The sequence below is a fragment of the Rhododendron vialii genome, chromosome 3a (genome assembly GCF_030253575.1).
Source record: "Rhododendron vialii isolate Sample 1 chromosome 3a, ASM3025357v1".
NCBI classification, from domain to species: Eukaryota; Viridiplantae; Streptophyta; class Magnoliopsida; order Ericales; family Ericaceae; genus Rhododendron; species Rhododendron vialii.
In genome coordinates, this window is record NC_080559.1 from 1138170 (window position 1) to 1164720 (window position 26551).

General features: G+C 35.0%; 1 protein-coding gene across 2 annotated transcripts; it reads left to right on the top strand.

Annotated features, from left to right (window-relative positions):
- Positions 1 to 12440: 12440 nt before the first annotated feature.
- On the top strand, positions 12441 to 24580 carry LOC131320785 (bZIP transcription factor TGA10). Of its 2 annotated transcripts, none has more exons than XM_058351635.1 (11): positions 12441 to 13093; positions 13783 to 13883; positions 14423 to 14505; positions 15085 to 15219; positions 15587 to 15655; positions 16150 to 16209; positions 16340 to 16417; positions 16543 to 16618; positions 17408 to 17670; positions 19368 to 19607; positions 24154 to 24580. In XM_058351635.1, the coding sequence occupies exons 1-11, from the start codon at positions 12834 to 12836 to the stop codon at positions 24301 to 24303; spliced, it is 1515 nt and encodes a 504-aa protein (XP_058207618.1). In that variant the 5' UTR covers positions 12441 to 12833; the 3' UTR covers positions 24304 to 24580. The 2 variants fall into 2 exon arrangements, with proteins under 2 accessions (XP_058207618.1, XP_058207619.1); XM_058351636.1 differs by having other exon boundaries at positions 12507 to 13093; positions 14429 to 14505.
- Positions 24581 to 26551: the final 1971 nt, after the last annotated feature.

The window sequence follows — 26551 nt, forward strand, 5'->3', positions numbered from 1 at the left end:
CCGAACCGTTCATGTTATTCACCTTGTCAAGTTTTTTTTCCATGTAAAATGTGAGATTGATTGGGCATTGAAACCCATATTATTTTAAATGTTAACCATCAACTTATTTAAAAGCTTAAGCTAATAGAGAGATGAATAACTTTATTTTCTTAGGTGGTGAGGTTCGAATGCATAATCTATTATCTACTTTAATACCATATAAAAGTATTTTAACTATCAACTCCCCTAAAAACTTAAGTTATTAGTGAAATGGGTAAGTCTTTACTGCTTGCAGAAATCACAACTTTATGTTTACACTGGAATAAGTTGTGGGTTGACTTTTAGGTTGGGTGTTGAAAGTAAATTGCTAATCCCCCCCCCCCTGACACATCCCCCCCCCCCGGCCCTACCTCCCTTTTCCCATCATACCCCCGCCTCTCTCTCCCGCTCTCTCTCTTCTTTCTTTCTTTTTTTACCGTTTGTTTCTTCTTTTTTTTTTTTCTTTTCTTTTCAGTTTCGTTTTTTTTTTCGTTTTTTTTTCAATTTCGTTTTTTTTTCATTTTATTTCCTTTTCTTTCTTTTCAGTTTGAATTTTTTTTCTTTAATAATAGGTTCAAGTCTAATTCTAGGCTTTGTAAAGTAATTGAGAGAAAAAAAAGTGTTTCAATTGATAATGTTTATCCGACTGTTTTATTTTTATTTTTTTGTCCTTTATAGATTAAAAAATATAGTTACTAAAATAAGTGTTTCAATTTTCAATCCGTTTGAACCGGCGCAAAGTTGTTATTTTTCTGATCATTTCATCCTAAATGGTCCTAATAAATTTGTGACTCCAAGGCCTTTCAATGGACACCCTAAGAGAGTTTTGAAACTAAATAATGAGTCTTAGGGTATTTGTTGAAAGGCTTTAAACCAAAAAATTCATTATGACCATTTAAAATAAAATAATAAAAAAAACGATCCTTGCTCTGATTTAACTGAATTGAAAATTAAAGCACTTAATTCTTCAATTATATTTTTAAATATACAAAAGGCGTATTTATAGAAATTAAATAAATGAGGTATAAGTAAATAAAAAATTAAATTAAGGATCAAAAAAAAAATTCTCTCTCCTCCTCGCTTCAGTTCCTGTCTCCTCTTTTCAGGTTATGCATATTTTTTAAAAAGGTGTTCTGGAACAGGGTCCACTCTCCAATCTTCATAGACTGTTTTAGACAGTTTGTAAGTTTGAACTAATGGTCATAATTAATTTTTTTGAACCAACGGGCAACTTTGAACCAATGTTTAATTTTTTTAACTTTTTAGACAGTTTATATATTTAAAAATATAATTAAAAAATTAAGTGTTCCAAATTTCAATCCGTTTGAACCAGTGGAAAGATTTTAGTTTCCTAATCATTCTATCCTAAATGGCCATAATTAAATTTTGACTTTGGGGCTCTCGTTGATTAGCCCTAAGAGATATTTGATTCTATGAGTTCAAAAATTCATTATGACCATTAAAGATAAAATGATAAAGAAAACAAAATCTTTCCACCAATTCAACCGGATTGAAAATTGGAACACTAAAATAATTTTAAATAAATAAAAAAGAAAAAAGATAGAGGAACCGAAAAGAAAAGGAAAAAAAAAGAAAGAAAGAAAAAACTGGAAAGAAGGAAGGAAAGAAAGAAAGAAAGGAAGAAAAGGAAGAGAGAGAGAGAGAGGGGGGGAGAGGGGGGGTAATTCCGGGAAAGGGAGGTGGGGCCGGGGAGGGGGGTGTGTCAGGGGGGGGGGGGGGAGTAGCAGCTCTCGTGTTGAAATATTTTTGGGTATGGAGTTCAAATATTTTTGGATAAGGTGTTCAAGAAGATTGAACTAAACTAAAGCAAAACTAACGAGTATTCTGTCAAAAAAATATTTTTGGGGGTGTTCGAGTGATCGATCACTCTTAGCTAAGAGTGGAGCGCCGCCACTGACAACCCGAGACCGATAAGTAGCCAATCATGACATAAAGTGCCCCCCAAAAGCAAAACCTCTCCAAAACCCAACCACATAGTCCTAGACTAGATCAACAAAAGGAACCATCTTGTACAAAAGGATCCTATACAGGCCCCCATCTAGAGAGCCCAACACCCTGCTGTGTCGTGGGGTCATAGTAGGCCCCAACTCCGTGGAATCGGGTTTGAATTGTAAAACATGCGTAAGAAAAGATGTTCTTACCTTGTCTTCGGCGAGTATTAATTATTAAAATACGTTTTTAATTGTTATTTTTTCAGATCCAAAAATCATATTGACGAGTGAATTTAAATTCTGAAGTTTCGACAAAAATAAAAAATAAAAATCTTAGCCAAACGAAACTTGTGATGACATCCATATTATAAACATAGATCCTGCAAAAGTAGTTTTTTTTTTCCCATTAATAATACAGTTGATAATTTATGTGCTTATGTATTTCCATGTACTGAAAGCTGAAAAAGGAAAAAAAATAAATTAAAATATTGCTACCTAACTTAATTGAACAATTAGATATTATTATTTGCAGTGATGTTAAACATTTCCTGATATCTGTGTCTGAATTCCATGTCCAATAATTCAGGTACATTTTACCCTTTTTAGAAAGCTAGACAGATTGGGTGACCTAATTTTTCAGTGCCAAACAATCGGAACCTAGCATGCACGATGGATATACATTACATAACAGAATTAAAGGGTAATGCGTCATATACAAACAAATAAAAATAATGTCAACGTAACTGTGCACCTAAAATATTTGGTTTATATAAATAATTAGCTCTATTATATTTCATTAATCTTTTATATGTATAAATTACTTCACTCGTAATGCATGATGCAGCCCTTCCACTGCATGGTCAATTAATATTTTGTATAGGCATTTAGTCATATATGTAAGGGCATTTGGTACTACTCCTATCTTAAAATATGTCTGATCTGCAAAATGAGAACTTAAACATAAAACAAATTTTCAAGAAAAATTTAAAAAAAAAAAAAAATCAACAATCACTAGATATCAATATTGTGTTTTTATTAATCTTTGAAAATAGTTAGAATTTTTTCTTGAACAAAACTGTACTACATTTAAGTCCTTGTTTTGAGGAAAGGTACAAAATTTTTGGGACAAAGGTAGTAACATGCAATCCAGACCATTAGATATCACAGTAAATAAAAGTGATACGATTACTATGCCGTAAACTGGTTTTCAAAAGAAAAAAGAAAAAGAAAATGCCAAGCACGGAAGGACTGAGAATTGGGAATACAAGTGTAATTAAGATGCATAAAAATAACTTTCCGTCCACTAATAAACTGGGGCTTGATTTGTTGATTGATCAATGTCGTTTTCAGGTCGAAAATATCGACCAGGCTGCCTGATTTCCGTGAGATTACCAAAATCATTTGATTATTAAATAATTTTACTTTCCGGATGTGTTTTGATTCACCTAACCCAAAATTATATGTTTTTTCTTCTTTGTTTTACTTTAGCAAAGCTCTCTCTCTCTCTCTCTCTCTCTCTCTCTCTCTCTCTCTCTCTCTAAATTATATGTTTTTTCTTCTTTGTTTTACTTTAGCAAAGCTCTCTCTCTCTCTCTCTCTCTCTCTCTCTCTCTCTCTCTCTCTCTCTCTGTGTGGGGGGATGGTTGAAGTGGGGTTCAAGAACAACAACTAATAGCATAATCAAATCAAACTGAGATCCTACTTCTATACAATATTATACAGAGAACCCTCAAATGAGTTGTCAACATGGTAAGGTCGAATCTGTGCTTGCAACATAGCAAGGTTCGATTCCTCCTTCAAGCAAACCATGATTTAAGTGAGGAGCCATGGTGGTGGGTTGTTATGCTAGTCTCCCCCGATGTTTGGATTGCGCAGTCGGATCCAATAGTGGCTCAGCTGCAGAGTTGTTCGTCAGTTACCAATATATATATATATATATATATATATATATATGAGTTAGGTTCTGGTGAGGGATCCCTCATTTTATTAAAATGCGGGACTCCCCTTCCCGATTGAATTTCGATGATTCGAGCCGCTCAAAGTGATCAGAACGTGATTTTAAGGGTCCCCGCGGAAAATCAGCAAAAAAAATGACCGGGAAAGGCTTCATCCGAGCAGTTTCAATTGAACGGTTCAAAAAAAATTACTCGGATGACGCCCTTCCCGGTCATTTCTTTTATTGATTTCTCGCGGGGACCCTTAAAATTACGTTCTGCACACATTGAACGGTTCGGATTTTCAAAATTTGATCAGAAAATGAAAGTCCCTCATTTTAACAACATGAGGGATCCCTCACTTGAAAATTCCTCATATATATATATATATATATATATATATATATATATATATATATATATATATTATACAGAGAGGCCTGCTTATTTTTTCTTAATTTTTTACTACAATTATTAGGAATCTGAAAACTACTTTGAAAATAACAGTTTAAATAAGAAACAATACGACTAACTGACTAATGTTGATGTTTAGATAAAATAACCCCGGGGTTAGCTGAGGTACATATTTTCACCTAACTATTTATCTACTGTAATGCATTTTTTCTTGTTTATTAAGGTTTAATCGAAATTACTAAAACTGAACATTGCTTTTATTTCAGTTCATTCTTGCTTACTACACAAAACAATCTATCCACTGAGGTAATTAACACTTGCCTTATTTTTTTTCTTTCTAATGCACTAATGGGGTAGTAAGCTAATTCTAACAATATATGTCTAATGATTAGTACTCAAGGGGCACGTAAACTGGTCCGGACAACTGTTCTAACGTACACAATTGGAGTTAGTTGAGGATTTCAAAAGAAAGCTGTTTGGAAGGTATTAGGAGAGTTAGAGCTTAGACTTGTTGTATCGTGTGTTTACTTTCTTTGGTCATCCAAATATCCTTTATTGGATGTCATTATCTTTTTCCTTCGGTTTGTGGGTGTGCATATGATTGACCATGGTATAGTTGTCAACCTGGTTGAAACTCTTATCAATTAGGTTGATTTCTTGCCAATCATGCATGTTGCAGTGTCATTGGGATGCGTAGCACTGGTCCAACTCTCAACAGTCTCGGAACACATTTGATCTGAAGTTCAACTCTCACAAGCCTGCATGTTGTAAATCTCTTATGTTGAGCAAGTCCTTAAGTACTTTCTCCCGACTTTATTGGCCCCATAAACAAGCTTATACAATTAATGCAGCCTTGCATACATGTTTCGTGCATATATTCTTGACATGGACAGTGCTACAAGCCCTTATACAGTGGTATTATGCAATTACGTAAATCTCCCCCTCTCTCTCTCTCTCTCTCACACACACACACACCATCCAGCATTGAGGCATAAAGGAGACCTATATTTTGATCAGTAAATACTTATCAAAAGAATCACCCACTTTTATATATCTAATCTATCTTTGATTTTTGTTTAACAAAAAACCATTATGTATCGATACTCCAATACCAAAAATGGCTGGCCATCGACAAAATTTTGTCAATGCTACAATTGTATACTCACACAAATGAAGACAAAAAAAGAAAAAGAAAAAAAAGAAGTGCAAATCGTAGAAACAGGAGTATGGAAGCCAATTTCAAGGTTCTGCATTGAGGATTAATTATAGTAGCTCATTTGAGCATGCCGATTCAAGGAGTTTTTATTCATCAGAACTCACGGTGCACTGCCTCAAACCCCTCGACCTCGTGCTTCAATCTTTGTGGCTAGTATTTGATCTTCTTCTTGATGTACCATTTGTCGAGTTTTAATAAAATAATGTTACCGACCGAAAGAAAAAGAAGCCCTAAAACCCCTCTCGCCATAGAGATTGTATATATGAGTCTATCCAACTTGATCTCTCCCCACCATACATATGTGTCAAGAGTGAAGTAGACATAATTTGTAGTGCGCGCCACACATATGTGTAGTGGTGAGAGGGGAGCAATGCTGGGCGTACGGTAAGTGATGTTTCTATTTTTTGGGTACATTAATAGATTTGCAGATAGGTTACTCCACTTACTAGCACAAGAATCAGTGCTGACTTAAAGATATTAGGAGCCTGAAGTAGAAGTACTCCTAGTATAGGGCCATCTATCTCCGCATACAAATATTTGCACGAAATGTTGCAAAAACTTGAGGAAGAGTTAAGGGGTGGAGATTCAACCTAGTTCTTTAAGCATCCAAAGAATCTAAGTTGTCACACAATGCACCAAGAAGATATTACTTGAAGGCAATTTATTATTTAAACCATAAGCGGCATATTTTGGGCCCTCTTTAGAGTAAAAAATTTAGGGGCCAGAAGCGACGGCTTCTCCTCTAAGCTGGTTCTGACGGGAATATTGCCATCGGAACAAAAAGCCATATCCATGGACCACGCAACACTTATGTCACTACAAGAAATTTTGGATCTCCCAACGGTTTTTTTAGCAACGGTTGGAAAAACCGTTGGTATAGATGGTGTATAGTAACGGTTTGCAAAACGTTACTAGAAATAGGACTATAGCAACGGTATTTAGGTGACCGTTGGTAGATTACAACACTATAGCAACGGTTTTAATTAACCGTTACTAAAAACTGGACGATAGCGACGGTTTTTAAAAACCGTTACTATAAACTGGACTATAGCAACGGTTTTTAATAACCGTTACTATTAACTGGACTATAGCAACGGTTTTCATTAACCGCTAGTAGAATTTTTTACCGCCAAAACTAATTTTCTTTCATGCGATCGGTTTTCAAACCTAAACTAACGATCGGGACCATTGATTTTATTTTTCATGTTGATTAAATCATTCTTGTACAAATTTGGCTCGATTGGATTTAGAAAATTTCTTTATCTATACACAATTTCATTAATAAAATAAGTTTTTCTGTCCAATAAGTGTGTAGCGATCGATACTCGATTAACTTCATTCTTGAACGTACTTTAGCCACTCGACTGTGACACAATCATGATGATCGAGACCATTGCTTTTGTTAGGGCTATTTTTCCTAAATTGTTGTTGTGGTATTTTTTCCGGTATTGTTTATTTAACGTATTTTTTTAGCATTTTGTGGTAATTTTTGAAACTAATCATTTATTTTGGGATTAATCATTCATCTTAACAAGAATAAAAAAAAGTATAAAATTGTGGACTGAAATTGAAAAAAAATATCATATAAGATGACCCTAAAGACAACAAATGTTAGTTGTTTGATATTTTTTCGCCCATATTGATTTTGGAAAATGATATTGGCACTCCAAAAATTGATGTAGGCACTCCAAAAATAAAAGAAAATGGCTTTAGAATTATACTGATTTTTGGAGTGCCCGCATCAATTTTTGGAGTGCCAATATCATTTCCCTTGATTTTTTATGCTTTTAGTTACATTTTTTTAAATTTTTTAGACTCATCTCATAGTAATGACTGACCAATCAAAAAATTTATGTGAATTTAACAAAAAGGACTAAAAAAGGATTAAAAACCGGAATTTTAAAAAAAGGACTAAAAAAATCGGGCTAGTATAGTATAAATATTAAAAGATGTATGATTTCACACAAGTTATGGGCTAGCTCAGTTGGTTCGTGCGCGCGCACACGCGAGGTCAAGGGTTCGAATCTCAGGAGGAGCAAAGATTATTTGTAGACACGCGGGGTGCCACGTCGGCGCCACGCAACAGCCACGTCAGCATGTGAGTGACACGTGTCTGCCACGTCAGTGCCACGTGGAGGCTTACATCACACATTGGTTTGTTTTTAAAAAAGAAAAAAAAAAAAAGCCTTTAGCAACGGTTATAACCGTCGCTAATGAAACCGTTAGAAAAAAAAAATATGTACTAACGCTCGATAAAACCGTTGCTATACTTCTATAGCAACGGATATATTGCAACGGTTTGGCCAACGGTTCTCCAACCGTTGGTATAGCCTAAATGGGTCTCTACCAACGGTTTTTGGGCTTTTTAGCAACGCTTTTGACTGTTGCTATAGAACGATTTTCTTGTAGTGTGTTGAGACCGATGCTAAGGTCCTATAGCTTGTTTTGAGTTCTAAAGTAAAGCACTGATTGAGAGCGTGTGGAGAGGATTCGTATTCTAATATCAGGTGTGGAACATAGATATATGTATGTTGCGATACACTATATTGTACCCATTTTCGTTGCAGTTAGCTGAGAATCCTTATTTTGGGAGTGGTTGGGAAAACAAGTTAAAAATCGCGGGATAGGTGGGGGCCGGTCTGTTTTATTCTCCGCGCTTTGAAAATACGGAAAGTTCTGTCAAGACTTTGTTTGGTTGTATATAAAGGTTTACCATTATCGAAAACACTGGTGAATGTGATGGGAAAGGGAAAAAACCTGTCTAACAAATTGTTGGGTTTCCAGATGATGGTATTTTGGACTTTCTAACCCTTTAGTTGTGGTTGTAAACCAATTGAGCAGCTCCCGAGTTGGGCTCGGCTCGTTTAGTTTCCATATTTGGTTGGAAGAGAAGAGACGAAACGTAAGGTATAATTGAAACTAAGAGGGAGCAATCATTATAAGATAAGAATAGAGGGGGAATTTCTTTCCTTGCATGTGTTTTTTTCAACAAAAAATACTTTGATCATTTCTGGGAACCCAACAAGCAACCGGAGACAAAATGATGGGTTCGTTTGACGAGATGCGGAGGTTCCCCTGAAGTTTTCCAAATTACGCGGATCTCCCATACTTAACCAGAAAATACATATGTTCCCCCTTCCGTTATTTCTTCTGCTAACAGAGTTAGACCTTATTTACTTTTCTTAATTTGTTGTTTAACTTTTCATCGAAGTGTTTTGTTATTTAACTTCTTGTCGTAACTTTTGGTCTTAATTATTTCTTTACGAAAGGCATTAGAAAAAGTATCAAAAAGTGAACCGAAATTGAAAAAAGTCAATATAGTGCGTCAAAAAAATCGAAAAGCAGTCGTTAATTTGATACTTTTTCGTCTTTTGTAATTTGTTTTGCTTGTTTCCCTTATTTTTTAATTTTTAAGACTCATATACGCACGACCAATCTAAAAAGACCAATGGGAATCCAACAAAAGCTTAGAAAAGTCAAAATTATACCAAAACAAAAATATAGGATGGATGGGGCCTTAAATTTAGCACTTACATGACTCAAATACCAGTACACCATTTAGCTTTATTTCCCCATTTCTCACTTAAACCTATTTCTTGGATATTAAAGGAACCAAAAAAAATTAGTTAGCTTATCTTATTTCTATAACCAAACGTCGCATATGTCGTATTTGCATATAGATATGTGTACATTTGCCTTTCGGATCATGTGATTATGTTTCTTTTTGTGTGGCTGCATGAAGCCTTGGCTAATATTTATCAACTTTTTTTTCGCAAAAATGTAACAATATCGTTTAATTTTGTCCGACATTTTCAATAGTTTCAGTATATTTGTCTACTTCTCTTATCTTATCTTTATTTTTCAGGGTATATTATTTAAGCAGTACTCCCCATACAGTTTATCTACTTTTCCGATTATGCAATTCTCTTCGATTCTAATAAAAGTAATAGCATAATTAAGGAAGCTAAAAGGTAATCTTACAAATAGCAGGGGAGGTTAGTTAAATTAACCCAGTAATTACCCTTTTACGTAATTTTTCCTTTGACTGTTCCAAACGCTCCCGTATGTTTTCGCACGTGTGAGCCCACAACCAAAGTTTATGGTCTATGGCACGACACGTGTCCTTTAGTCAACCGCCGTACCTGCGACAGCTGCCCCAAATTATTGTACGAGTTACGAGGACAAAACTACCCTTGAATTTCGTTAACTGCTTATTTTATTTATTTTGTTATTACTATGTTTTTGGTTTTTCGACTAACCTTACGCGCACCATAATTATTTTTTTTTCATTCCAGTTAAAGATTTGTCATTTATACTGAGACTAGAAAATTCATAAGAAGTATTTCTCTTGCCACATGTCCCTAAAAAAGCTGTCTGATTTCAAACTCAGTATTATGTCTAAGTTTATAGCTCATCAGTCCTTATTTTCAGTTGAGTTGTTTAGGGCTTAGAATGCTCATGTTTCAATGTGGCTTATCCATCATTATTTTATGGTAAACTCTATCCGTGGCTAAATCTCATTGGTTTGACTTTTGAAAAGTGCAAAGGTTTCATTTTTCTCTTACCACTGTCATTCATTCTTTTATAATCCTACCCCTTTGGGTAAACAGCACCTTAATTAATTGGGCATCCTCTCTTTTGTTGGGCCAGGGCATATATTAATACGAGCGCTTATGTAATTTTTGGTTCCTAATAATTCCCCTTTTGTACTAAGTGTCTCTGTAGTCTCCAAATAATATCATGGACCAACAACCCTTTGTAAATGTTTGGATGGTCAGAGTTTGAGGTTATATACTAAGAAATTCAATATCCATGGTAAAGCAATCACATACGTAACGAATCCATTAAAATGTTCATAAGATAATTCACGAATGTTACGCACGACTTTGTTTGAAGGAAATTATTCGAGCTCGTCATTTTCTTTTTAAGAATGCAACTAACATGTGACGTTACTTTGTAAGACTGTGGGGATCAGGTTTCTGCATCGACATTGCAAAAAACGTGATTCTAGCCTGATTAGCTAATCATCATGAATTACTTTCTTCTGTCAATTCATTCACAATAGTGAAGTCACGGGATATACAAATCATATTTCATTCCCTGCAAAATTCGAGTCAATCGAACTAGACCTTATAGTTGTCGTCAGGGGCTGACAACCAACCTTGAAACATTTTGAAACATATTGTTTATACGCGATTGATATATCCCAAAAATCATGAAATTTCATTTGTTCTAAATATATGGACTTGATTTAGAGAATTTGAATCTTCGAAGTTTGAACTTTATTCGATAGTTCACCCTTTCCATAGTTTATTGAAGGATTTCAATCCCTGGTTTTATTATTTCATCAAAGTTAACAATTTTGAAATTGCAATAAACAACTTGGAATATGAACACTTATAACCCAATAGCAACGACACGTGGTATAACCATATCGCTAATGATATTATGCACCGGAAAGGAAGAATTCGTCACTTATATTTTAATGTCCATGTCCAGCGCCATTTGATAACTGTCACATCTGAATAACGAAGGTCAGTTTGCCCACATAGAAGTTAATTTATTATTGAGTGATGATATGCATTGTCAATGACGTGGTATAAACGATCTCTCAAAGTTGATATTTAATCTCCAAATAAGGTTCTGTATAAAAACTCAAATTAAAAAAAATTATTATTTACAATTCTTCTAGAAAAATTCTCCCTTAATTTTTTTTGAAACGGAAAAATTCTCCCTTAATTTGTCTCCTGGTGTTAATTAATTCTGGTTCTGCCCTTGCTAGCTTGTTGGTTATATGGCTTTTAACTTGTAATGCCTATCGAATGATCTATTGATATCTTTCATCTTTGTGAGTGGAAAAGAAGTAATAAACTTGTAATTATATACTTTTGAAATCAATTATGAACCAACGCGAAATACATCTTCCTCTAGTAAAAGAGAAATACACTTTACTTCCATGAATATCAAATAAAAATGTGTAAAATTAAGGGTGGGATTGTATAGTTAGGCATTCTTGTCCCATCCTATTGTCTAACTTCGGAGTTCTAACTTTTTAAGGAGACATGCAATCAATGCACTGAACTAAATTCGGATTTATGCTTATTCTTAATATTGCCTTCTTCACTTGCAAATATATGAATAGCAATTTATAAGGGATTATTTTTAAAACTCACAAACTTCATTTTTTGACTTTTCGTGTGGATAATGTCTTTGGACATCCCAAATTGAAACAATGGAGATATAATGGGATAATAATTTCTCTGAACCCTTATTTATACTCCGTAATTCTTTTTTGGTTTTTGGTTTAAGTATATTTTCTTTATCCCCGATGGGTTATGACTAAGAAAAATAAAAATTAAACATGGACTAAACCGTAAAAAAAGGTTCACAAAAACCGAAATTAAATCTGAAAATAAAGTTGGACTTTCGCGAATCCAAACGTGGCTTTACAGCATACCCATTTCTTCTCTTTTTATTTTTGAAAAGTGGGAAAAATGGAAATTGACTTTTACACTCTTCTTTTTACCACATGCACTCCTTTTTTTAATCTTTATTTGATGTGAATTTACTCTATTGCCCCTTAATGTGTGAAAAAGTGAACTTATGAAAGGGTAAAAAGGTAAATTCACATGAATAAGGACAAAAAAAGGAATTTATGCGGTAAAAAAGGGAGTGTAGAAGTTAATTTCCAAAATCAATGGGCAGAAATGCTCTTTTTCCCTTCCCCACGTGTGAGTTCGAAAGTGCATGAAAGTGTCAGAAAAAGAGCGAAAATTGCAAGAACGAAGGACTTTTACGTTGCAGATTAAAAAAAAGAAGGAGGACTTTTACGTCATTTCACTGCCATAACAAATATGCTGGTTTCAAGAGTGGTTTTTATACTTGTCTTGGGTTGTTTCGCCGAGTGGAACCGTTTTAGAAAGAGAAATCAAGAAAATAGTTTTAGAGAGAGAGAGAGAGTTGAAGGGGATATCTTTCTTAAGACTGACCGCTTTATCTGAAAATTCGGTATTACATAAAGTCGTCTTGGTTCTTTGAGAGAGAGAGAGATGGGAGCTTAAGGGAAAAAAAAAAAAAAGCTTTGTCTTTTCTCTCTTTTGCATTCAATTCTCTTCCCCTCTCTCTTTCTGATTTTCATCCACATAGCAGCAACCTATCTTCAATTGTAACCGACTCTCTTTCTCTCTAGAAAGATAACAACACATGAATATATTTGTACCTATGTTTTGATGGGGGAGATCAAGAAATGATCATGATCATCAGCGTTGAAAAAAGTGAACAAGGGGAGTTTCGCCATTAATGGGGTTCTCAAGAGCTGTTTTAGAGAGAGAAAGCAGCAACAAGCACCTTCATCTAGTTGAGCCTACTGGCTTGAATATGGGTTCCAATAAAAACCAGCTAGTACTTGTGAACCAACATCAACAACAAATTCAAGATCCTTCTCCTCATCAACATCATCAGTATCAGCTGCAACAACAACAGCTGCAGAATAATCCTCAGATTCATCCGTATATGATGCAATCGTCTTCGTCTTCGTCGCCGATTCCTACCAACTTCATGTAACTATTTTCCAAACCCACAACAAAATTCTTTTGTGAGGTTGATATGTTTTTATTCGGGTAATACGTAGACCAGTGAGCTATTACGCTTTCTTCGAAGGATGGCCGCTTCCAAGCCCACCACCTGGTTGTCATCGCTCGATCTCAATGGTGTACACACCCACAAAATCCCATTTAGAAATTATTCCAAATTCTTTTTTGTGTTGTTTTATTTGTAATTCCACTATTCATAGCCACTTTATGCAATAAATTTTCACACTTCATTATCAAAAAAATAATTTTTCACACTCACAAAATTCTTTTGATGTGTACTTTGTTTTTGTTTGGACATATTATACAACTGATTTATTTGTATTTCGCATCACATCTTCTATAACAAGATTCGAGAAATCATATGGATTTGTCAAAGGTTCTTTTTTTATTTAATAACTCGGTATCCAGTCTAACGGGCAGACAAAAGCCCAATAATTTTTGGTCTATGGTGTTAAATACCCACAAAAACCCATTTTGAGTTTTTTCTTTCCAATTGGTTGAGGGCTACTAAATCTTTTACATCAAGAATCAAGTTTTTCGATCATAGAGTTTTTTTTTGAGAATTTAACTTTTGTTAATCTCTGCTAAATTTGGATTTAGTTCCTGAATTAAATTTTATCTTTCTTCGTGGGTTTTATGTTTGTGGGGGTTGGCAGAAGCAAAGATTCTGGAGCTTATGATTTGGGTGAGTTAGATCAAGCTCTCTTTCTTTATTTTGATGGACAACAAGACCCCTCATCTGTGCAAGACCAAAGGCGTAAGCTCCATCTCTCTCTCTCTCTCTCCATTTTATTTGTTTTTGTAGCTATTTTGTTGAGATTCTTAATTTGGGAAAAAGGGTGGTGGGCATGAGGAAGAAAATATGTTTCAAACCGTGTACAATCTGTGAGATGTACTATTGTTGACCAGATCCTTTTTGCAGAAGAAAAATCAATTCCCAAGAAAACAGTTTAAATTGCCTCGTTTTTTTTCAAAAAAAATTCCAGATTTTGGTTGTTTCTTGTTACTTGGAGTTTGGACCCGTGACATTTAACAAATTCCTTGATCGGACCGAATTTCTTGTGGGGAAATTCTGATTGTACTGGGAAAATGTACGAAATTTGGATTCCTTCTTTTTCTCCTTTTTCCAGTTTTTATTTGATTTTTTCCTCATTTTTTTTCTACCCTTTCGTACCCTCTTTTACCTTTCCTCCCCTCTGTGGTTGAATTAATGATCATAGAATCAAGAAATCTCTCTCTCTCTCTCTCTCTCTCTCTCTCTCTCTCTAGTTTAATGACTCGTGAGGATTTTCATAGGTGCAGAGAACACTGGGATGAGGCCACCAACTCTGAACATTTTCCCTTCACAGCCAATGCACATAGAGCCATTAACAACCAAGGTATATATGTATCCCAGCATATTCGATGCTTTACTTTTTGCCTTCTAAGTACAAGATCACTAAATACATTATTTTGAGGAAAAAACAATAATTATGAGTAATTTTTTGACGAAATCCTCGACCAAAATAATGATGTGGTAGAAACATTTTTTAAAAAAATGCTATGTCACTTTCGTAACTTTTACTTTAATTAAGAGCGATGAAATTAATCAACTTGCCCCATTGTTCGGTATCGGTTTTCAGTTGCAAATTTTTCGTGTTTGTGTTGCGTTACGCTAAATCTTTAATGGGTTTGGTATGTATCACTTGGCATGAATGATGTTACATGCAAACCATTTTTGTCTTTCACAACTTTTTTGCAAAATGATGATGAGTCGGTTTACGGTTGTACTTTCTAAAATTTTTTAGCTAATCACACCAATTAGTATAAATTGCATAAAAAATTCATAACTATTTGAATAAAAAAGAAAAGAAAAAAAAAACCACTGCCATATTATGAGGTGGATTTATGATATTAAGTTGATATAAAGTAGTGTACTTAAGCAAAGTTTTCAATGGGGTTTGTTTTGCATTTGGTAGGGAAGTGTTGGATTAGTTTCTTCATCTCCAGCAACTAGTGGTTCGAAGAGACCATCTGAGCCGTCCATGGAGTCGACCAACCCCAAAAACAATGCTGCCACTGGTCCTGATCAAGCACCTGCCAAAGCAATCAAGGTTGGACTTATTATACAGATATAATTAAACATAGTTAAATACTATATATAAGTGATTCTTTGGCTACATATATATAATTAATCCAGTTGTTCATAAAATCAGTTGCTTCTTGTAAACTGAGAAAAAAAAAATATAGTGATTCGTGTGGAGCTATATAACTGAGTTGCACCTTTTTTATTATACAACCGGGTATCCTGGCCAGCTTGAGTGTACATCGGGTAAGTCAGGAGACAGAAAGTTAACAATATAGAAAATTAAGCTCCAGTGGTCTCCCTAGGATTTTTTTTGTTGGCGGTGGGGTTTATTTTATTTTCTTTTGGAAAAAGGTTTAATTTGATTATTAATGTTGCTTTCATTGTTGTGGCAGCGTGAAGGTAACCGCAAAGGCCCGACATCAAGTTCAGAACAGGAAGGACCTAAAACGCCAGACCCCAAGGTTGCTTCAGCACATGATGTACCCTTATTGAGTTTAATAAAAAAATTCTTTGCCGATAAAAATGAAAAAAGGAAAGGTTGCTTCTTTGGTTCTTTTCTACACATAAAAATGAGGTTTTCCTTTTTTGAAAATACCTTCAAAGAAAAGTTCAAAATTTTATTTTAAAGAATACTTATGAAACAACACTAATCAATAAGCATTTGTATTTTGAATGGCATTTTGGTTTGAATCAAATAATTTTGTGTAAAATAAAAAGTAAAATGCCAATAGAATGATGTGACAATAACATATTTTTAATTAAAATACCATTTTGATGGGTGTTTCATTCATGCCGCATTGACTCTATCAATCTAGCCACATTTGTATATATGCATTGAGTTCTTTTTCCTCTGTTTTTTCCGTTTTATTTTTTGTTCGTATATCATTACTCGTCTCTTTTTTTATTTTATCGAAGACTATATTCTCATGTGATATTTTCCTGCATTTTTGAGCAGACACTGAGGAGACTTGCTCAAAATCGAGAGGCAGCTAGGAAAAGCAGACTTAGGAAAAAGGTCAGTCCAATTTTAAATAAAATGTCTTGTATTTCAGACAAGATTTGTTCCCTATATATGCGTCATTTAATTAATTTATGTTAGTTTTTTTTATGGGCTTTATTTAATATGTTGTACATGGTAATTATAGGCTTATGTTCAGCAGCTAGAAACAAGTAGGATTAAGCTTACACAACTTGAACAAGAGCTACAAAGGGCTAGATCACAAGTGAGATTTCTCTTTCTCAACTAATTATGCTAGTGATTTCTTGATAGAATCTCTTCACCTTTATACCACTTTTTATAAAGAAGAAAAATAGTATTTAAAGCTTGTTTTTATTTTTATTTTTAAAGGGGGTCTTTTATGGTGGAGGTGGTGCTCTAATGGGAGCTGACCAAAGTATTCCAGTTATGAACAACATAAGCTCAGGTGGTGTATTATTTACAAGCTCTTATGTACCATCATCAACTATATCCCGTATCTACTTATTTCCGAGTTCAACCGACTTTATCCGGTGCATCAGACATGGCAGGTTCACCCAGGTTTTTGGAAAAAAGATGCGATTATTATTATTTTTTGTTGAAGATGTGGACTCTTCTTTTGAAAATGCCATGGTCTCATGACTGGTAGAGTATTTTGTACAATTTCTTTTTGTTCGTAATTATTTATCCAAAAAAGTTTTACAACCTGAACAATTTTTGTTAACATTTTAACATGTTAAAATATGTAGGGAATTGATATTTACACTCTCTTTTTTGTTATTCACACTCTTTTTATTTTTATTTTTTAGTGTTGAAAGTATCTGTATTTATTTGATAAAAAGACATGAAAGGGTGTGTGGATAACAAAAAAAGGGAGTGTGAATCTCAAAATATACATATGGAAAATGAATTTCACTCCCTTTCTTGTCTTAGAGCAAAAGAAATTACACACATTTTTAACATTAATAAACAAAAAAGAGATCAGTGCGAAGATCAAAAAAAGAGGAGTGTGAAAATCACTCCCCACATATTGTCATCATCACTATCTTGTGCATAAATAACTGTAACACAAAAACAGTGCAAAAGTATGTACAGTGACATTTTCAAAATTCGGAAGCGTAGCATTAGCCATTTCGATTTGAAATAAAAAGAACACAAAATTCCACATCAATGTTATAGTAGCTCCTTTTGCCGATCAAAAAAAAATAAAATGTTAAAGCTCAATTCCCTGCTGCAGTATTTGACATGGAGTACCAAAGGTGGCTAGAGGAACACCACAGACTGATGTGCGAGCTTCGAGCAGCGGTTCAAGAGCATATACCGGAGAATGAGTTACGGTTATTTGTCGACAATTGCTTAGCTCACTACGACGAGATTATGAACTTCAAAAGCATGGTGGTTAAGTCCGACGTTTTTCACCTTCTTTCCGGCATGTGGAAGTCTCCCGCCGAACGTTGCTTCATGTGGATGGGTGGTTTCCGGCCCTCCGAGCTCATCAAGGTACTAATATAGTAATATCCCTCCCAACTTTATACTCCGAAACCCTAGTTTCCTTCAAATTAAATAGTTTCCAAGATTTTTGATAATGCTCAGTTTTATTGACCATGAAAAATAATAAGAAAACTACTCCATTTGCTTTTTTTCCCGAAAATGTATATGGATAGCTGGTCTACATTACGAAAACTTACAAATAATGCATTTTTATCAATAAAATTAAATTTTATTTGGAAGTTATAAAATAGATATCAATGAGTTCTTTTAGTCTATGATGAAAAAATAGTTCAAGGTTTTTTTTTTTTTTAACAACAATGCATTCTTTCTAAATTCTTGTTTTTGGACAGAAATTTTTATGATTACGAGGCTCGGTGTTTACGAAAATGGTGATCTTGTTGATAAAGTGAAATGTATGGACCAAATTTAATACTAGTACAAAAAATGAATACTGTCGTTACAACTCACTTTGTGAGTATTTCTATTGGTACACATTTCGAATTGGATGATGCTATGGTGTCCCCGGTTATTTTGGGGACACCGTAATTTTTGGCATAACTTTACCATTAGAAGCATAACTAAAATCAATTACAAGCATAACAGAACCCAAACAAGGCATAACCAAGGAATATCCAAAAAACCAATCAAGGCGTAACTAAACCCAACCAAGACATAACAAATAAGTTATGCCTTGCTATAATTTTGGTTATGCCTTGCTATGGTTTTGTTATACTTGTAATGAATTTTGGTTATACTCATAATGATTTTGTTATGCCAAAAGTTATGGTGTCCCCAAAATGACCGGGGACACCGAAGTCATTCCCTTTGGGATTTATAGCAATGATAATATATAAATTTCTCTTCCGTGATGAAAAAATTTCGGGAACACGTATTTTGACACAAAAATAGCGAAGCCCCACGCTACTAAGCGGAACCATTTAACTAGTTTAAAACGAGTTTTTAAAAATTCCAGTAGAAATACCATGTTTTCAAGACTTTCCCTTAATAAGGCCACGTTAGGTATTATTCCAAGCCCTGCCATAAAGCAATATCTGTTACTACACATTTGAGAGAGAGAGAGAGAGAGAGAGAGAGAGAGAGAGAGAGAGAGAGAGAGAGAGAGAGAGACCTGAGAGCCGTGCAAGAAACTGGTCTCTCTCACACACATTGATGAAAACAAACTCTTGTTCCTACATTCGTACCTTCTTTTGTTTGTAGCAAAGGAATAAACGTACCCGCTTTATTTTCAGAAATTGTTTTTCTAAAGATGTTTTTGAAAAACAAGAAAAGCTGTTTGGACAGTCTTTGGATTTTCCTATATTAGTCTCTTGAAGAAGGACAAATTTTCTTAGAAATAAGAATGTCGTTGTTACTACGTTCACACATTCACCGATAATACAATAAATTCAGATGAATAAAAGCAAGAAAAAGGCTGATAAAAAAAAAAGCAAGAAAAAGATAAATGCTAGCCTCAAAGATATACCCTTCGTTGAGTTTTTATTATATATAAAATTATTGTTGCCAAGAAAAAAATAAAGCAAGAAAAAGAGGGCAATAGCAACAAGGGAAATGCGGAAATCCATTTCCATTACAAATTAAACTGATTATACAAAGTACAGCTAAACTTAAAAAAATTCGTGTTTTTTTGGCAACTTATTGGATTTACAACAACTAAGTGTTCTTTTTTTTTTTTGGGCGGCTGTTAGATTATACTGAACCAAATAGAGCCGTTAACGGAGCAACAGCTGTTGGGGATTTGCGGATTACAACAGTCAACACAGGAGGCCGAAGACGCTCTATCGCAAGGACTCGAGGCACTGAATCAATCTCTCTCAGACACCATTGCTTCTGACTCACTGAGTAGCCCACCTAACATGGGAAACTACATGGGGCAGATGGCCATAGCCATGAATAAGCTCTCCACACTTGAAGGCTTCGTAAGACAGGTATGCCCCCCTCAAAACCCTAGCTACCTCCTCATATGCTCTCTTTTTTTTTGAACGGCATAAAAGAATTTCATTAATCTTTAAAATGAGAGTTACAAAGATTAAAGAAAAACACGTAAGAGCGGCTTCACAATAAATGAGAAAGCATTCAAACTATGTTGGCACTCAAACCCTTGACAATCATCATTTTATTTTACTTAATCTTTCTAAATCATCCGACATATGTAGATATATACTAGACACTTGGGTAGTCAGGCATATGCAATTCGTGTACAAGTCCTGTTATTTAAACAAGGGAGGCAGAGAGAAAGGGACAAATCTGAATTTCCGAATTTCCTAAAAAAAGAAGAAGAGTAGTAATAGATACGTATATAAATAGTATCAGTCCAATTCCTATCAAGGCGACCTGACTGGAGCTTAGGTCTGGACCACCACTCAGCCGTTAGATTGTGTTTTTAATGATTCAGATTTTAATAAAAATTTCCGGAGAAAAGTTAATTATGACTAGTCATAAACCTTTCATAGATCCAAATTATTGAAAACACAATCCAAAAGTCCGAACCTAAACTTATATCAAAAGTCCGGAGTATAAATAGTATATATATGGGGAACCAAAAGGAGGACAAGAATCTGCTCCTGCCCAAGTTGGGAAAACCTACTCCAAACAGACCATGACCTACTCCCCCAGCTCATCGATCAGGTTTCTCACGTACCAAATTCACAAATTTTGCATATTACAGGGTAGATAGAAGAGAATATATACCAAAGTAGAAAATCGCAAAGTGCAAATTAAACATAATATGTTAGCATTATTGCATTCATTTTACAATACTAGTAGTAATTTGTCCATATTCTTTCACTCATGATACGGGTTTCGGGATGGGCTACAAAATTACGATAGAGTTTCACAAAAGAATTTCGTAAACAACCAAATATCCGTATTTCGACGTACCAACGACTCACATTAATTGACGGCCTATAGTACTCCTCGAGATCTGCACGCTTTAGTGTTGATCCGCAGGAGCAATGGTCCACGAGCATTGGAAAACCTTGGAGAGTCATCTTCAGCTTGATGAAGAGTCCACAATGGGTTTACTGTAAAAACTTTATATTCATCTCAAAATTAATTGGCAATGAATGGAGAAATTTCAAATGTTATTAAATGATCACCTATTCCACAATCAAGCAATGTGAGATTCATTTCCTCAACAAGTCTAAGATGGTAGCGTAGTGAGTCATATCTTGCTTTCAAGTGGTTTGGCGATTAACAAGTGTAAGGTTCGAATTGTGCCATCGACGCCCTCGAATTTGCCAACTGAAGTCCGACTACGTTCCACTAGCGGGCGGTAGAAATTACGGATCTAAAGTCCCTTCCAAGGCCCAAAACGGGTCTGGAAAGTTGCGTTCAAAAAGAGCTGATTTGTTACAGTAGAATGATATGCGACAGCGCATGTGGGTGTGTCCAAGTACAACCCTGATAATTCGTCGGGTGGTTACTTACTTTGATTAGCTAGTACTTGCATGCCACGTAATACAACCAATGCCCCAGAAGTACTTGTGTGAACTAGCTTGCATATCATGTGATAGATATTTCAATATCAGCCGCTACGCAGCGGTATTTAAGTCCTTTGATACTGTTACATTACGGTATAGTACTGTTGCTATTCAAAATTCGCATCCGTACGATCGATTCTCGATATGAACCGCTTCGAGTTCGATATTTTTATCGCTTCACGGCCGCCATGTGATGGCTAAGGCCACTACACATGCTCCGGTGCCAATTTTTTCTTTAAAAAAGACATGATCGCTACACTTGATTTCCGCTACATGTCTTTCGATACCCGTCCTAACGTTACATTGTTACGGTTACCCGAAACCGTTACCGTTATTTAAAGCCTTGGAGTACACTGATGGAGGAAGAAGGGCCCACAGATATCTCCATCACAGAGATCTTACGCCCATGGGTGTTTCTAAGAGGACGTCATGGTCATAACCATGCAATTCATTAGACTAAAAAGGCAACATATAGACCATCCCACCGCCATAACCTCTCATTATTATTGACCCTCCAACCAGAGTAGTACTGCATTAAAAGCTGGCTGTTCTAATCTCATCATCATAACAATAAATTCGTGCACATGTGACTCGCTGAAGTCATGAGTTGACTCAGTAGACACCCAATCAAAAAAGTAGTATTGGTTCTCTTTTCATGTCTGTTGGTACCTAGCCAGCTTCTTATTTTTGAATCAAATCTTGAATATATTTCATTTCATTTCATTTCAGGTGTCTAATCAAAGCATCCTATCTGTAAACACTTTAATCAAGAATTTCTTTTTTGGGGGGTATAAGTACGTACGTGGTATTAGTGTGTAATTGTTTCCTCTACCAATCGGGAAAAAAAAACACAATAAAAGAAAACCTAGAACCTGACCTACAACCTAATAATGGTAGCTAGGCTATAGTTTATATACCCTTTTGATGATTCTTATGTGACACCTTAAAGTCATCCTTGATAAAGCCTAGGTTATTAATCATCCGGTAAGACTTTTTTGTTCTGCTCTCAGTTCTAGCCCTCAGAAATCCCTCCCAAATATTGGTTGGTAATTTACAAGCGGAGTGGAGTGCAGTTAGTGCCTCTCTTATACTCTCATTTACATGGGCAGGGTTCAATCCCCGTAAGCACCCATCCTCCTCTCCAAATCCCTTAAGATAGAGTAGATTAGGTTTAACGAATGGTAAAAAGAAAAAAAAAATAGTTGCTAATTTGAAATGTTTTTGAAAGACATTTTCAAGCTCTTGTAGCCGCTTTTGCTCAAGCTAATGTACGCGCATTATGTGAATTAGGGTAGAGCCACAGTGGGCAACATAGTTCTGAATACCGTTTCGGACAGGGTACCGGTTTTCCTACTGGTACGGTACGTACCGGTACCGGTCAGGTACCGGGTACCGTTTCGGATTTACCGCAACTACAATATATATAATAATTATATATAATTATAATTAAAAAAATCCCCCATATCATATAATTCATCATAAAATATCTCTACTAGAGATTCTCTAGTCCCACATTGTTTAGTTACGAAACTCTTTTCCACTTTAAATGACTTTGCACACTAGTGATCTTGTGAATGAGAACCCAATAAGAGGTCTCGCGCGCTCGGGAAAATGTGCCGTGGCTGAAGGCAATTTGAAAAAATTGATTCGGAAACCAATTAACCGAGTGCGCGTCACGGGTTATTCGTGCGCAGGGGGGATTTTTTTAAGCGTCCAGAAAAAGAAAAAAAAAATACCTCTGCAAAATTTCGTCCGGAATTGCCGGTAACCGTTTTCCGGCCGGTACCGACCGGTACCGACCGGTATTTGGTCCGGAACGGTATTGGGATGTTAGGGTACCGGTTTTCTTCAAAACCGGTACGTACCGGCCGGTACTGAACGGGATTAATAACTATGGTGGGCAATATTTGTTTTCCGGAATGTCTTGGTTGTGATTCTTTTTTTCTTCATCTCCAACTTTCTGTTAATTGAAAGAAAATTGATTTTGACACTTCCATTTTATCCACTGCCACTCCACTTTATGTCTTGATCATGTGAAAAAAAAAATTTAAAAGTAAAGTGCCAAAATCACATCTCTAATTGAAAATGTAAAATTTATTAAGATCTAGGCGTAAGACAATAAAAAAGTCAACTCAATTGTAGTTGCGAAGAAGCATGAACTAGTCCTCTTGACAAAAAGTTTAAACAATTCTTAGCATCAAGCTTAGGCTAACTTGCGTAATTAATTAATTTTGTACTATTATTTTCTTTGAACTTCTCAGGTTGAAAACTACCATTAGGCGTAAATCCTTTCTATGCACGGCACAAACAAAAAAAAAGAAGAAAGTATTCTTTGTCAATGAAATTATTTTATTTCTTAAATCCATGTCAAACATGCTTTTTTAATCAGGAGAAGAGAATCACACAATTGCCAAGTCTCTCAACTAATTTTTCAATACCCCTCCTGGTGCTCAAATTTCTTCACGAAATGGTCAAAAAAGACCCTGCACCATGCCACAACTATCTACCTGAAATGAAGAAAAAACATAGCCTTACAGACTTCACTTTCATGTCCATGTCCTTATATTCTTTGCCCCATTTGACAATCAAACCACAACTTATACTACCAAAAGAAAATCACAATTTCCCTAGGTTATTTCTTTGCAACTTCTCCATTGATTAATTTCATCTCCCAACAAAAATAGCCCTTATTTTCTATATATCTTGTCATTGTCACAAATTTCCAAGGTAGTTTTCACTGATCCTCTACACTGATTTTGTTGTTGCAGACCTTATATCATTGATTTAATGTCCTCTAATTGTAACTCATCGAATGTAATTTCCATTTTGCTTACCAATGTCACAATTTTTCGTTGACCTTCTCTCCCGATATCAATGTTGACACAAATTAACCTTTGTAGTCAAATGACGAAAATGGCCCTCCAATTTATTTCCTCCTAGGATTGAATTGGCATGTATGATTTTTTATATTGTGATATTTGTGTTTTTACAGGCAGATAATCTGAGACACCAAACAATTCACCGGCTGCACCAGATCCTGACCACCCGTCAAGCGGCACGATGTCTTTTGGCAATAGCTGAGTACTTCCATCGTCTCCGTGCTCTTAGTTCCCTCTGGTTGGCACGTCCCCGACAAGACTAGGTGGGGAAGGGAAGACAAGAGATCTAGAGAAAAGAAAAGCCCTAGCTAGCTACCGTAATTTATCTTTAAAGTTTACTTACTTTTTTAAATATTATGACTTCTCTCATTTTCACATATACATTGTATAGATAGACAAAAAATAAATAGATCATAAGGTTATACTATTGGCACTCTCTTTTATCATCTCTCTCTCAATTCATCTTGAACCATGGAATTTTGGGAAGTAATGATTTGGCAGCCATTTCTGACTGGAAATAGAGAGTACTTGGGGTTCAAAGAAGAAGTTTGAAATAGAAACCAAGGGTTTTGGGTGGGTTGTTTATTTCTCTTGTGTGAGAGAGAAAAGGAAAGACACTTGTTTGGATATAGAGAGAGAAAAAGGGCAAGGTGTTTGGTATCAAAGTTTTAATTATTTTTCCATATCTGGCCTTATTTTTTATTAATTGCAAGCATGCTTCCGGATGATATTTTAGAAACTGGTTTATTGAGATGTTGTTTTGGACTTCTTTGGCAGTTTTTTCCTCTAGAAAGAGGGTTGCGTGATCATCTATCCTTTTTGTCATTTGTTAATTCTAATCTAATCTAAACTATCCTAGGGAAATTGGGGAGGGAATGGAACTTACAGGAATCAAACTTTGTCCATGTTCATAGAAGTATGTAAGGGAGGCCAACTGCACTTCACTTCACTTGCAATCATCTACCCTTTGAAAGATTCTTAAACTACGCACAAAGAGCGGATAAAAAACATTTTAGTCACAAACATTGTTTTGTGGATCGATTTTGCAGAATCCTTTTTCTTGTAAGGGAAAAAATTGTTAACTAAAACAGCTATTTAGCGTATGAGGCTGCAGCTATTGTAGGCTCTAGGAAATAGTTGAATGTACACAGCCTTATACCCACAAGCAGAAAGACTATTTTAGCAACATCGGGTGGACCTTAAAAAATAAACCGTTAAATAGAGTTAATTATTTACACCAAGGTAAAGGGATTTAAAGGAAAGATGTAAATTAAATACATGAAATACTTCTCAAAATCCGGAAGGGGTTGGTTAGGAACCATTCGAACCAACCACAAAACCAATAAACCATAACAGCGCAACAAAACCAATGTAACACCATCAACTGCTCCAGTGTCCTCAACCTAATAACAATGAAGTTTTCAAAGTCTTCATCGGAGTATTAAAAAAACCGTTTGATCATTAGGCTCCGTTTGTTTGGACGTAAAATATTTTACCTATTTTCTAGTGTTTGGTTATGTATTAATTAGATGAAAATAACTTATCCTTAAATTGTCCGTAAGTTATTTTCCAAAATAAACCCGTTGCTTTTTACTGCAATTGTCACTGCTCAGTTTCCTCAATCTTCAGTCCTGACTCACGTTCAATTCCAATATTCTCAAACCTCTACCCTATTTTGTTGATTTTTGAAAATATTTTTCAAGTGCCAACCAAAACACCGAAAAATAGAAGTTTGAAATTTGTTTTCTGAAAAAACATTTTACATGGAAAATATTTTATATTGTAAAACATTTTACATCGAAACAAATGGAGCCTTAATGTCATACATATTTTTGAAAAATATTTGAAAAACCTTGTTTGGTTGACGATTTTCGACAATTTTCCTTGTTTAAAAAGAACCCGAATAAGGGCTGGGAATAGTTTTGAATACATTTTCCCTTAAGGATGAACAAGGTTAAAAAATATAATTAACCGTAGCCAAAGAGGAATTTGCATGTGGTTTTCCAAGATGCTTATATGACATTGTGACAACTCAATATAGCATATTTAACAGTTAGATAGATAGATCATAAACAGATACAGCCTCTGCACAGTTCAGTTGTAGAAATAAGAATTACCTTAATTACAGTTAGAAAAATGATTAGCTAGGTTACTGAATGTATAGAAATGTTTGCAGAGAGAAGTCCAAGAGTGGAAAATAATCAGGATGTGGTTGGTGGCTGCTATGTACAAAATTCAACACAGATAACTTTCTTTTCGTCGTCTTCTTCTTCTTCTTCCTCCCCTCGTTCTCTCTTATTTGTTTTATTTTATTTCTATTCACATAACAAGCGCATTCAAAACTTTTAAATGACAGTCCAAGTTTTTAATATTTCTAAATCATAATACTAATTGTGATTACCGTTTGATGTGAGAATAGATTCTTGCTTAATTTGAGATGTCATTCTAACTTGAGATCATGGTAATCAAGAATCATTTTTCATTTGATCAAAGAAGAGAAAATATTGATCA

What these genes read in the sequence shown, in the direction of transcription:
- LOC131320785 (XM_058351635.1), top strand. Translation starts at nt 12,834, where the DNA reads ATGGGGTTCTCAAGAGCTGTTTTAGAGAGAGAAAGCAGCAACAAGCAC. An exon ending in AAAGCAGACTTAGGAAAAAG is followed by an intron (nt 16,210 to 16,339) that starts GTCAGTCCAATT and finishes TGGTAATTATAG; the next exon opens with GCTTATGTTCAGCAGCTAGA. An exon ending in TATGAACAACATAAGCTCAG is followed by an intron (nt 16,619 to 17,407) that starts GTGGTGTATTAT and finishes TCCCTGCTGCAG; the next exon opens with TATTTGACATGGAGTACCAA.